Source organism: Chiloscyllium punctatum, chromosome 2 (genome assembly GCF_047496795.1).
Source record: "Chiloscyllium punctatum isolate Juve2018m chromosome 2, sChiPun1.3, whole genome shotgun sequence".
Classification (NCBI taxonomy): Eukaryota; Metazoa; Chordata; class Chondrichthyes; order Orectolobiformes; family Hemiscylliidae; genus Chiloscyllium; species Chiloscyllium punctatum.
Genome location: NC_092740.1, coordinates 98,033,460 through 98,046,355, shown reverse-complemented (window position 1 = coordinate 98,046,355; position 12,896 = coordinate 98,033,460). Strand labels below are relative to the sequence as shown.

Sequence of the window (12,896 nt, the reverse complement as noted above, 5' to 3'; positions counted from 1 at the left end):
CAGGGTTGGACGGTTTGAGCAACAGGGAGAGGCTGAATAGACCGGGGCTATTTTCTCTGGAGCATTGGATGCTGAGGGATGATCTTATAGAAGTTCATAAAATCATGAAGCATGGATAGAATGAATAGCCCAGGTCTTTTTCTCAGTGTAGGGGAGTCCAAAACTAGCTGAGAGGGAAAGATTTAAAAGAGACCTAAGAGGCAACTTTTTTGCACAGAGGGTGGTGCATGTATGGAATGAGCTGCAAGAGGAAGTGGTGTGGAGGCTGGTTCAATTACATTTCGAAGGCATCTAGATGGGTTCATGAATAGGAAGGGTTTAGAGAGATATGGCCCAAATGCCAGCAAACAGGACTAGATTAAATTACGATATGTTTTTGGCATGGATAAGTTGGATCAAAGTATCCGTTTGTGAAATGTGCAACTCTATGACTATGAATCTCCATCTGCTTTCTGATTCCTTACTTCTAACCCTAACTACTCTGCCAAAACAATTTGCCTAATCTTGGTTAGCTTCTGCAAATCAGTCAGGGATAAAGTTTCCTTCTCAGAAACCCACACCAGCTGACAAAAACCATTTCAATTTTATAAACTTTATAAACTTTTACAAACTTTACTTTAGTACACAAAAACATGGTGTCATTCCAATTATCCTTTTCAATTATTATTACCCTACGTCCAATCACATCCTTCCAGTTGGGTTATTCTACATGCCTCCTATTTAAGGGGTGGTGAAGTACATTGCCCATCTCTGGTACCATGACTCTACTGGTCACCACATAAATTTAAATGTTTAACCAGTTACTGATATAGCCATATGGACAATCTGTCTACACCAGACTTAGAATAAAAAGATTAATTGGTTTCATTAATAAACATCAAAATTCGTGATTTATTATATAAACAAGACTTTTTCAAAAAGACACAAATAGTACTTTTTATTTTTTCATCTCATTTCTAGAATTAAAATTGACATCTCTGGCAGATGCTTAGTTCATTGGCAGGGAGTGTGTGATTGATCAGGAGAGTATGGGCTGTTATGGACTAGGCCAGACCACTCAAAACATTCTTAAGCAGGCAGCCCAGACCATAACATTGCAATTTGTTTCAGTAAGTGTACAGTGAAAATTATCCGGAGTAAGTTAGTTAGGTTGACTACTAGGTTTTAAACAGACAATAAATTTATTCACAAAATTACACAATGAACACAAGGAACAGAATAAAGAACTCCTAAAGAATGAAGTCTATCCAAACTAGACATAATTATGCTGTTCCGAATATACACAATAGTCCCATTAGCAAAGCCCTTAAGCACAGTAAAAAATGAAACAAAGGCTTACAGGTCGAAGTTAGAAGGGCAGAAGGGCAGCCTTTCTTCACACAGCCCACAGCTGAACTCCCTAACCAGTTCCGGACTGAACTGCTCAGCTTAAGAGCTGGCCATTCCTCCTTGACTTATACAATTTACTTCTAAAAACATAAAAGCTTTGGCCTAAAGTCTCATCTGTTGACATATAAACAAAAAGGCCTCTTTGTACGCCTTTATCTCTGTACCGAACCCAGCCAAGGGCCAAGAGTGTTTTATGACCCCTCTGAAAAAAACCAAGGACACAGTATCCTTGAGAAAAGCTTTAGGTAAAAAGGGACCAGCTTTGTGACAGGGCTAAGGATCATGACTCCTCCTCAACTTGTGGCCAGCTATCTTATCCAGGAGTCAATTGAGATTCTTAGGTGCCCATTTAAAGCCTTCATCTTGCCAATGCTTGCATTAACTCAGTGATGGGTGGATATTTACCATACAGGGGGATCAACAAGCAAACATAAGTAGGTCCCTTATTCAAATTAAGGCACCCAGTGCTCAATTGAAAGACCTGACATCAAGTAAACCTCAGGTGACCTCTGAGATCCAACTCTTTTCCTTTCCTTTCACTTTCTCGTCCACTCTCTGGTGAACGTTTACCCGTGACCATGATCCCACTGTCACTTTATCCAGAGATTTCATGATGCATTCTAGTGAAGATTTGGAGATGCCAGTGTTGGACTGGGGTGTACAAAGTTAAAAATCACACAACACCAGGTTATAGTCCAACAGGTTTATTTGGAAGCACTAGCTTTCAGAGCGCTGCTACTTCATCAGGTGGTTGTGGAGAATAAGATACTAAATAGAAATAAATAGTTTCTGAAGAAGGATCACAGGACCCAAAATGTTAACACTTCTTTCTCTCCACAGATCCTGCTGAGTTTCTACAGCTATTTATGTTTTTTTTCAAATTTCCAACATTCACCATTATTGTTATGGTATTATAAGCAGCAGCCGTCTCTTCATTGGCACTGTCTAAAGGCAGAAATAGAACATAGAGCATAGAACATAGAAGCATACAGCACAGAACAGGCCGTTCAGCCTACGATGTGCTGAGGATGAATCCTAATGTAAAATAAAATAACCTTACCTACGCACCCCTCAATTCATTGCTGTCCATGTGCATGTCCAGCAGGCGCTTAAATGTCCCCAATGACTCTGCTTCCACCATCACTGCTGCCAACGCAGTCCATGCATTCACAATTCTCTGCATAAAAAACTTACCTCTGACGTCTCCTCTATACTTCCTCCTAATATCTTAAAACTATGACCCCTCGTCTCTGTCAATCCTGCCCTGGGGAAAAGTCTCTGGCTATTGACTCTATCCAGGCCTCTCATTACCTTGTATACCTCAATCAGGTCACCTCTCTTCCTCCTTCTCTTCAGAGAAAAGTCCAAGCTTAGTCAACCGCTCTTCATAAGACAAGCCCTCCAGTCCAGGCAGCATCCTGGTAAACCTTCTTTGCATCCTGTCCAAAGCCTCTGTATCTTTCCTATAGTAGGGCGACTAGAACTGGACACAATATTCCAAGTGTGGTCTCACCAGGGACCCTCAGAGCTGTAGCAAAACCTCAAACCCCTGTTAATGAAAGCCAAAACATCATATACTTTCTGAACAACCCTATCCACTTGGGTGGCAACTTTGAGGGGTCCATATACTGGAACACCAAGATCCCTCTTTCCTCCACACTGCCAAGAATCCTGTTTTTAATCCTATATTCAGCATTCAAGTTCAATCTTCCAAAATGCATCAGTTCACATTTATACAGGTTGAACTCCATCTGCCATTTCTCAGCCCAGCTTTGCATCCTGTCTGTCACGCTGCACCTGTAATAGCCCTCAATACCATCAATAACACCTCCAACCTTTGTGTCGTCTGCAAATTTACTAACCCACCCCTCAATCTCCTCATCCAAGTCAATTATAAAAACTACAAAGCCCAAGAACAGAGCCCTGCGGGACACCACTCAACCCTGACCTCCAGGCAGAATATTTTCCATCTACAACCGCTTTCTGTCAGCCACCCAATTCTGAATCCAGATAGCCAAATCTCCCTGTATCCCATACCTCCTGACTTTATGAATGAGCCTACCATGGGGAACCTTATCAAATGCCTTGCTGAAGCCCAAATACACCATATCTACTGCTCAACCTTTGTTGACCTGATTGTCTCCTTCTTGAAGGAGAAGAACTCAATAAGATTAGTTAGGCATGACCTGCCCCTCACAAAGCCTTGCTAACTGCCTTTAATCATGCTATGCTTTTCCATAAACCATATCCCTCAGCATTCTTTCCAAAACCTTGCTGACCACAGATGTAAGACTGACTGGTCTATAATTGCCAGGGATTTCCCTATTACCTTTCTTGAAAAGAGGAACAATATTCGCCTCTTTCCAATCCTCTGGTATGACTCCTGTGGAGAGTGAGGAAGCAAAGATCTTCACCAGCAGCTTAGCAACCTCCTTTCTCACTTCCAGGAGCAGCCGAGGATAAACCTGGTCTGGTCCTGAGGACCTATCAATCTTAATGTCCACCAAAATTTCCAACACATCAACTTCATCAATCTTGATCTGTTCAAGCCCATGTCCCAGCTCCTCAAAGTTTTCATTCACAACAAGATCCCTTTCCTGAGTGAAAACTGAGGCAAAAAACTCATTTAGGGCTTCCTCTATCTGCTCAGACTCCACACACAAGTTCCCTAAGCTATCCCTGATCGGCCCTACCTTCTCCTTGATCGTTCTCTTATTTATCACGTATGAGTAAAATGCCTTTGGGTTCTCCCTAATCCTTCCTGCCAAGTCTTTCTCGTGCCCCCCCACCCCCAGCTCTCCTCAGTCTATTTCTGAGCTCCTTTCTAGTAAGCCTGTAATCCTCTAAAGTTGTGCTAGATCCTTGCTTCCTCCGCCTTACATAAGCTGCCTTCTTCCTTTTGATGAGAAGCTCCTCTGTTCTTGTCATCCAAGCTCCTTAATCTTACCCCTGCTTACCTGTCTCAGAGGAACAAATTTGTACATCATTCGCAACAACTGTTCCTTCAACAGTCTCCACATGTCTGCTGTGCCCTTTCTGTGGAACAATTGCTCCCAGTCTGTACTTCCCAACTCCTGTTTGATAGCGTCATAATTTCCTTTTCCCCAATTAAATATCTTCCCTTTGTGACTGTTCCTTTCCCTCTCCAAGGCTATGGTAAATGTGAGGCAGTTATGGTCACTGTCACCACAGTGGCTCAGTGGTTAGCACTGCTGCCTCGATTCCAACCTCAGGCGATTGTCTCCGTGGAGTTTGCACATTTTCCCTGTGTCTGCGTGGGTTTCCTCCGGGTGCTCCAGTTTCCTCCCACAGTCCAAAGATGTGCGGGTCAGGTGAATTGACCATGCTAAATTGCCCATAGTGATAGGTGCATTAGTAGGGAGTAGGTGAATGGGTCTGGGTGGGTTATTCTTTGAAGGGACTTGTTGGGCCAAAGGGCCTGTTTCCGCACGGTAGGGAATCTAATCTAATCTAATCTGATCTCCCACCACAAAATCTGATACCTGTCCAGGCTCATTGCCAAGCACCAAATCCAAACGGCCTCTCCCCTCGTCGGCCTGAGTAAGGAAAATCTTCTGAACACACCTAACAAAAATGGCTCCATCCAAACCATCTGCATTAAGGAGGTTCCAGTCAATATTGGGAAAGTTGAAGTCATCCATAACAACAACCCTGTTACATCTGCATTTTTCCAAAATCTGCTGGCTTATCAGTTCTTCAATTTCTCTACTACTATTAGGGGGTCTGTAGAAAACCCCCAATGAGGTGGCTACTCCCTTGCTGTTCCTAACTTCCACCCATACTGACAAAGTAAGTACAACAATGAAATATCCCTATGGAGCCAGAAGCCGCAGGAGCAGGATTCCTGCTGCCAAGCAGGGACATAATTTCCCTTTAATTACAGACATGGATATAATTGGTGCCATCAATTTTGGTCATGGACATCAAGCCCCTTACTGGCCTCATTACTTTGTGTCTTATGACACAAATGTTCAATAATAGCTCTATGCTCAATCAGAAATATACCATAGTTCAGTTCAGTTAGTTTACCAGGCAATGTTTCATAGTAATTCAGTTCAACTGGCCTCATGGAGCTCTATAATGTAATTCTAACAATCAATGTAATTATCAATTCAAATATCAGAATATTGTGCTTTTTAATTATTCCTTTTATACACAAGGAGCAATTATTAGTTGGATTTTCTGTAAGTTAGCAAGCAGTGATATTTTCACTTGTGGCTTCTTATCGATTTTAAATTAATTATCATGTAATTTATAGTTAAACTATGTTCTGATTGAATGTTTAATTTACCACACTTTGAAGCTTTGGAAATCATAGGTGGCTCATGTCTTATCCAATAAAGAAACAGTAATAGTAAAAAGTATTTTGTTTTGGCCATTCACGAATATGAAATATTATTAAATATTTAGTTTTGTAGGAAGCAAGGCCTTATTTACAGTGGCTAAAAATCACACAACACCAGGTTATAGTCCAACAGGTTTAATTGGAAGCACTAGATCTTGGAGCACTGCTCTTTCATCAGATGATTGTGGAGAGAACAATTGTAAGACACAGAATTTATAGCAAACGTTTACAGTGATGTAACTGAAATTATACATTGAAAAATACCTTGATTGTCTGTTAAGTCGCTCATCTGTTAGGATTTACAGTGGGTCATCCGTGTTGCTGAATATAAGATAAATACATCCACGTTTAACTTGCAATTTGGCACCTATATAAATATTTTGCCTTCCTCCTCCCCAACTCCTCCAACTCCACTCTTCATGGACGAGTATTGCCTAAATTTAGACATTTTCTCTGAAGCAGTTTATGTGAAATCATGAGTTTTCTACACATGGAACCAAAGAAGTAAATTCTCATCCAACAATGATGAAGGAGCATCACTGCGAAAGCTAGTGTGCTTCCAATTAAACCTGTTGGACTATAACCTGGTGTTGTGTGATTTTTAACCTCATCCAACAAAGATTCTTGCACAAGACCTATTACACAAGCAGGCTGTCTTCAAGCTGTTCAAAACATCAAAACAACATTTTTTTCTGTCAAAGCAATGTAGTGCTGCCCTGAATCAGCTGCACAAGTCTTGTTTCCTGCATTACAGTTTTCAGTCTAATTTTGTTCTTGTCAAGATAATTTCACATGTGTTTATATCACAATTACATGAGATATTAGATAAAATAAAGCCAGCAAGGTACTTACCAAGGCTTAATTTCACAACATCATTTAAAGTTGTTATATTTCCCCCTTGAGTGTGATAAGATCCACCAAATACATAAATGTCCTGTATTTAACAATATTGTCACTGTCATTTCAAACATTTTAACAAAGCAACTGAATTTGCAGAAAATACAACAATAACAATATAATAAACTTTAAATCAACCTTATCATGGTGCGGTGTGAAGGTATGGAAACCCCTGCCAGATGATCCTTCACCTTTGACCTCACATTGGCTCCATGTTAATGATACTAAAATAACAAAATGCCATTTATTGACTAATGAATAAAAATAGGTTGTTATGCATTAGATAGTAGAAAAACAGAAATTTGTAGCACAAGAGGCCATTTAGCCCATTATATATGTGCCAGTTATTTGCTAATGTGCCCGATTAAAGGGCCTTCTAGCTACGGAGACTGTGAAACGGCCCCTCCTTTCCTGCTCAATTACATTGTCGTTGAACTTAAGAACTGAAAGCACAAATGTAGCAGGATGGTTTTCACAATTAAACTTCAATTGTAAATATTTCACTTTAATTGATTTTAATTTAATCACGAATGCCCGTTGTTATTTGTCAAGACTAACTTAGAGAGATAAATATACTGGCATGCCACATGGTTGTCATCCATCGATGGTTACATTTATTATGGAAGAAACAATGTGACACACTTGCATTCATTTGGTTGAATATTAACAGAAGTGTTCAGTGTTTGACTAGCACTCTGGAAATTTCAGGTTTGGATTTGTGCTCCCTTCTATGCTTTGTAAAGGACATTGTGTGACAGCCATCTCAGTGTGAATAATTAAAAAGATGCAGGTGAAGTCAAAGCCAGCCAAGGTTCTGCCAGTCAACATCCAGAGACAAATACATCAAGCCCACCCCACCTCATTCTTCATGATCCCACTCTCTATCCTCTCCTGGAAGCGATTTCTATTCTTCCATGCCCCCTACTCAAGTCTTCACTGAACCAATTTTGCCAGCTCTGAGCCTGCATTAAAGAATCCATACTTCTGCTCCTTTCCCTTGTGCCTTAGAGACGAAACAGGGAAAACAGCTGACCTTTCACACAATTAGAGAAAGGCACCAGGTCCATACCACCTTGAAATAAATTTAGAGATTCTTGTTTGTTAATTACTTTATCCTGAAGGTAGAACATAATTTTAAAACATTTTATGCTATTGAGGATCCATGTAGTCAATATATTACAAGAAGGAATGTACCTCAGGCCCACGTGAGGCTTGATACATCTCAAATATAAAACACCAGGATCTCGTCCAATAGTTTATTTTGAAGTACAAGCTCTCGGAGCACTGCACCTTTATCAAGTAGCTAGTGGGGCAGGATCATAGGACGGAGAATTTATAGTAAAAGATCAATGTATCATACAACTGATGCAATATATTAAACAAACCTGGATTGCTGTTAAGTCTTTAATCACATGCTGCCTGGAAATCAAACTTTCCCTTTCCAACTAATTAAATCACTCTGCACGCCATGTTGCCCACCCATCTGGGCTCCACAAATTAGCTTCATAACATTTTAACTTAGGGACTGTCCATGGGCTGCATTTTTGCCCTTGGATCTTAAAACTACTCTGGAGGAAAGAATCACTTTTTAGGATTTTGACTTGGGATAATTTGACAGAGATACATAAAATGATGAAAGATTTGTATAGAATAACTAATTAATGAGGAACTTCTCCAAAAGCTGAAAGAACTGACGGCGAGACAGCACAAATTTAAAGTGATTGGCAAAAGAATTGGAGGCAACATGAGCAATTTTACTTTTTACCATGAATGGTTAAGATTTAGAATATACTGCCAGTAAGGGTCCATATAGACCAAATAGCTGTCCTCAAAAGGGAATTGAATAAATGAAGAATAAATGTTTGGAAGGATTTGGAAGAGAGGTGGTCACACCGCAGCTCAAGGGACGAGAGGAAAGAAGGGAATGAGTGACCACCAGACAGTCCAGAAAGAACAGGCAAGTATTGCAGAAGTCTCCTGGGATGCCACTCACTAACCAGTATTCCATTTTGGAAACTGATGAGTGTGCTGCTACTTGGAGGACTGCAGTCAGGGCCACGTTTCTGACATCACAAGTGGCTTGACTGTACAGTGGGGGGAGGAAGAAGAAAGGAAGAGCAATAGTGATAGAAGATTCTTTAGTCAGGGGAATAGATAGGTGTTTCTGCGGCCAAAGACATGATTCCAGGATGGTATGTTGCCTCCCTGGTGCCAAGGTCAGGAATGTCACTGAACGGCTGCAGGGCACCCAGAAAGGGGAGGGTGATGAGTTAGAGATTGTGGTACATATTAGTACCAATGACATGGGCAAAGTGATGAATAAGGTCTTGCATCAAGAATTCAATGAGCTAGGCAGTAGATTAAAAAGCAGGACCTTAATGGTCGTAATCTCTGGATTATTTCTGGTGACATGCTGTAGCAAATATAGAAATAGGAAAACAGAACAGATGAACACATGGTGCAGGACGTAGAATTTTATGTTCCTGGATCACTGGGATAATTTTTGGGGAAGTGGGACATGTGCAAATGGGATGGTCTGCATTTGAACCACATTGGGACCAACATACTCGCAGGTAAGTTTACTAGTGCTGTTGGGAGGAGTTTAAACTAGTCTGGCAGGGGGAGAGAACACACAATATCATTGAAACAGAAACACATCATGCTACAGCAAAGGAAGCAAGTCACAATGAGTTCAGCTATGTTCGGTGTCACGAGAGTTAAGGCAAGGCTGGATGGTCTTTAATGCTAGGAGTATAATAGGTAAAAATGATAAGTTAATGGTGTGGATTGACAAATAGAAGTATGATATTGTCGCTATCACAAAAACATGGTTGAGAGAAGGGCAGGACTGGCAATTCAACATTCTGATGCATAGGATCTTTAGGTGAGACAAAGGAGTGTGTAAAAAGGGTACTGGTGTAGCACTATTATTAAGGATTACTGCAGTTACTGCAATAAGGAGAGATGATATCTTCGAAGGGTCCTCAAATGAGACTTTGTGGGTAGAACTTAGGAATGTTAAGGGGCAGCTACTTCACTGGGAGTGTATTATAGGCTCCCAAAGAATCAGTGGGAAATAGAGGAGCAACTATTTAGACAGTTCACAGAGGTGTATAAAAGTAATACAGAACAACTTCGATTATCCAGCTTTCGATTATCTGAATTTCAGAATATCTGAACAAGATCACAAGTTCCCAATACTTGGCTAAACTGTGTTATCCAGCATTCGATTATCTGAACATTCAATTATCTGAACAAAATACTCCCTGCCCATGTCAGTGGGATAATCGAGGTTGCTTTGTAGTCTGGTAATTATGCCAGGGGATTTCAACTTTTCCAACATAAGTTGAGATAATCGTGCTGTTAAGGGTCTAGAAGGGGTGGACTTCTTGAAATGTATCAAGGGGAGTTTGTTTGTATCAATATGTACAGGGGGGCCACAAAGGATGGCACAGTGCTGGATCTGGTTCTGGGGAAAGAATTCAGTCAATTGTTTGATGTGGCAGTGGGGGAGCATTTTAGTGATTGTAATCACAACTCAACATTGTTCAAATTTGTTCTGGACAAGGAAAAAGATAGCCTGCAAAAGATGGCTTTGGAATGGAGGAAGGCAAGTTTCATTAAAATAAAGCAGGATCTGGCCAGTTGACTGGGAACAGATCCTTGGAAGTCAGGAGCCTACAGCAAAGGTCATCGAAAAAGGAGCTGGGGAGAATATGGGTCTAACATGTACCCTTTAGAGGGAAATGTAGGAGCAATAAGTTCAGAAACCCCTGGATGTCGAGGCCAATTCCGGACTGGATGGGGAAGAAGTGCGGTCTTTCAACAAGTCCATAGGAATCAATTCAGCTACGGCGCTAGAGGAATACAGGAAGCGTAGGAAGAAACTGAAGAAAGCAATTAGAAAAGCAAAATGCTGGCATGAAAAAGGACTTGCAAAGAGGATTAGGGAGAATCCTAAAATATTTTATAAATACATCAAAGGTAAGGTGTTAACTAGGGGAAGAGTAGGACTCATTAGGGACCAAGGGGTAATTTCAGTGTAAAGCTGCAGGATATTGGAAGGGTGTTAACTGAATATTTCTCTTCAGTCTTCACTCTGGAAAAGGACAGCATAGGTATGGAATTCAGGAAATGGGACAATGAGGAACTTGGATAGTTTGTCATAGGAAGTGGGGAGGTATTGGAGACTCTGTTGGGTTTAAAATGAACTGCATCCCAGGTTGTTATGGGAGGCAAGACAGGAAATTGCAGGGACTCTGACCCATTTTTTAAATTCCTCTCTGGCCACGGGGGAAGTGTCAGAGTACTGGAGGATGGCTAATGTGGTGCCACTTTTCAAGAAAGATGGTAGAAATGAACCAGGAAATTATAGACCAGTGAGTCTCAGTCAGTGGTAGGAAACCACTGGAAAAAATTCTTAAGGAATGCATTAAGACCCACTCGGAAAGACACGGGTTAATTAGTGACAGTCACCATGGCTTTATCAGAGGGAGATCATGCCTAGTGAATTTGTTAGAATCTTTTGAAAATTTGATCAAGTGTATGGATGAGGGAAGTTCTTTTGATGTAGTTTATATGGATTTTAACAAAGATTTTGACAAGATCCCAGATAGGAGACTTATTGAGAAGGTTAAAGCACATGGAATTGTAAAAACTTGGAAAATGGATCAGAAACTAGCCTAGTAATAGGACACAAAGAGTTATGATAAAAAGCTGTTCGGGTGACAAGAGGTTGGTGGCCAGTGATGACAACAAGAATCAGTACTAGGATCTTATTGTTTGTTATATACATAAATGATATCAATGAAAATGTGGGGGAGATCTTAAGCAAATTTGCAGATGACACCAAGATTGGTTGAGTTGTTAAAGCAAAGAAGATATAGATAGGTTGGTCAGATGGGCAGACCAGTGGCAGATGTTATTTTACCCTGGTAAGTGCTAGGTAATGCACTCAGAAGAAGAAACAAGATGAATGAGTATTTAATGAATGGCAAGAGCTTAGAGGAACAGAGGGATCTTGGGGTAATTATACACAGATCACTGAAGTTGGCAGAACACTTGAATATGATAGTTAAGAAGGAAATGGGATACTTGCTTTCATCAGTCATGGCACAGAATATATTGGCAAGGAGGTAATGTAGTAGTTGTACAGAGCATTTAGTGAGGCCACAGCTGGATATTGTGTGCAGTTCTGGTCACCTCACTACAGGAAAGATGTGATAACAGTAGAGGGTGTACAGAGGAGGTTCACCAGGATGTTGCCTGGGATGAAGAAATTGAGTTATAAAGAGAACTACAGAGAATCTCGATTATCCGAATACCAATTATCCGAAAATCCGAAGGAGATCTCGAGGTCCCGATAGAAACATTACGTCAAAGACGTGTTTCCAACAGTCATCATGTCTTTTGTTTACAGTGATTAAACAGGCACCAGCTCCAAATGACTGACCTCCCGCCCCCTCTCTCCCTTTCTCCCCACACACTTTCACTGGAGTTCTACAGAGGGGTGAATCCTAAACCCGCCCCCACCTTCCCCAGATAATCTGACCAACATTGTCCTGTACGGGGTAAAAGTGGAACCTGTCAAAAAGTTGCAGCAAAAAGTTGTGTGTGTGTGTATGTGTGTTATTTGGATACTTAACCCCCAAAGGCAATAGCTGCAGTGGCAGCAGCAGCCTTGTTGTTGATGTCCAGTCCGGCTGCACCAGAGAGGGGGTGGGGGGTCGGGGGGCGGGGTTGGCTGGGGTTATGGGGTGGGGGAGCGAGGTTTGGGGGGTGGGGGGCATTGTTGGAAGAGGTTGGGGTCAGTGTTGGGGGCGGGGTCTCGCACGCTGTGTGCTGCTGCTAGTTTCCTGAACGGGGAGGAGACTTTAAAAACTCCGAGCCCCAGAGGAAAGGTATTTTATCGATTAACCGAATAATTGATTATCTGAACAAAATAGTGCCCGCTCATTTCGTTCGGATAATCGAGGTTCCCCTGTAGATAGGTTTGGATTGTATTCTTTAGAGGAGAGAAGAGTGAGGGGGGGACATGATTGAGATTATGAGGGATATGGACAAGGTAAATAGAGAGCATCTGTTCCCCTTGGTTGAGGGATCAATCATGAGAGGACATAGTTTTTGGGTAAGAGACAGGAGATTTAATGGGGATTTGGGAAAAAACATTTTCACTCAGTGGTTGGTGGGAATCTAGAATCCACTGCTTGGGAAGGTAGTAGAGACTGGAAACTTAGAAATTGTA

The 12,896-nt window shown here is 41.3% G+C and overlaps 1 protein-coding gene across 1 annotated transcript in view; it reads right to left on the bottom strand.

Moving 5' to 3' along the window:
- LOC140493413 (kelch domain-containing protein 3) overlaps positions 1–12,896 on the bottom strand; it is a 220,787-nt gene that overhangs the window by 138,452 nt on the left and 69,439 nt on the right. Inside the window, exons 9-10 of the mRNA XM_072591833.1 lie at positions 6,791–6,876; positions 6,608–6,689 (exon numbers count right to left, since the gene is read on the bottom strand). Of these exons, the coding sequence (XP_072447934.1) occupies positions 6,608–6,689; positions 6,791–6,876 (168 nt within the window). The remainder of the gene's footprint in view (positions 1–6,607; positions 6,690–6,790; positions 6,877–12,896) is intronic.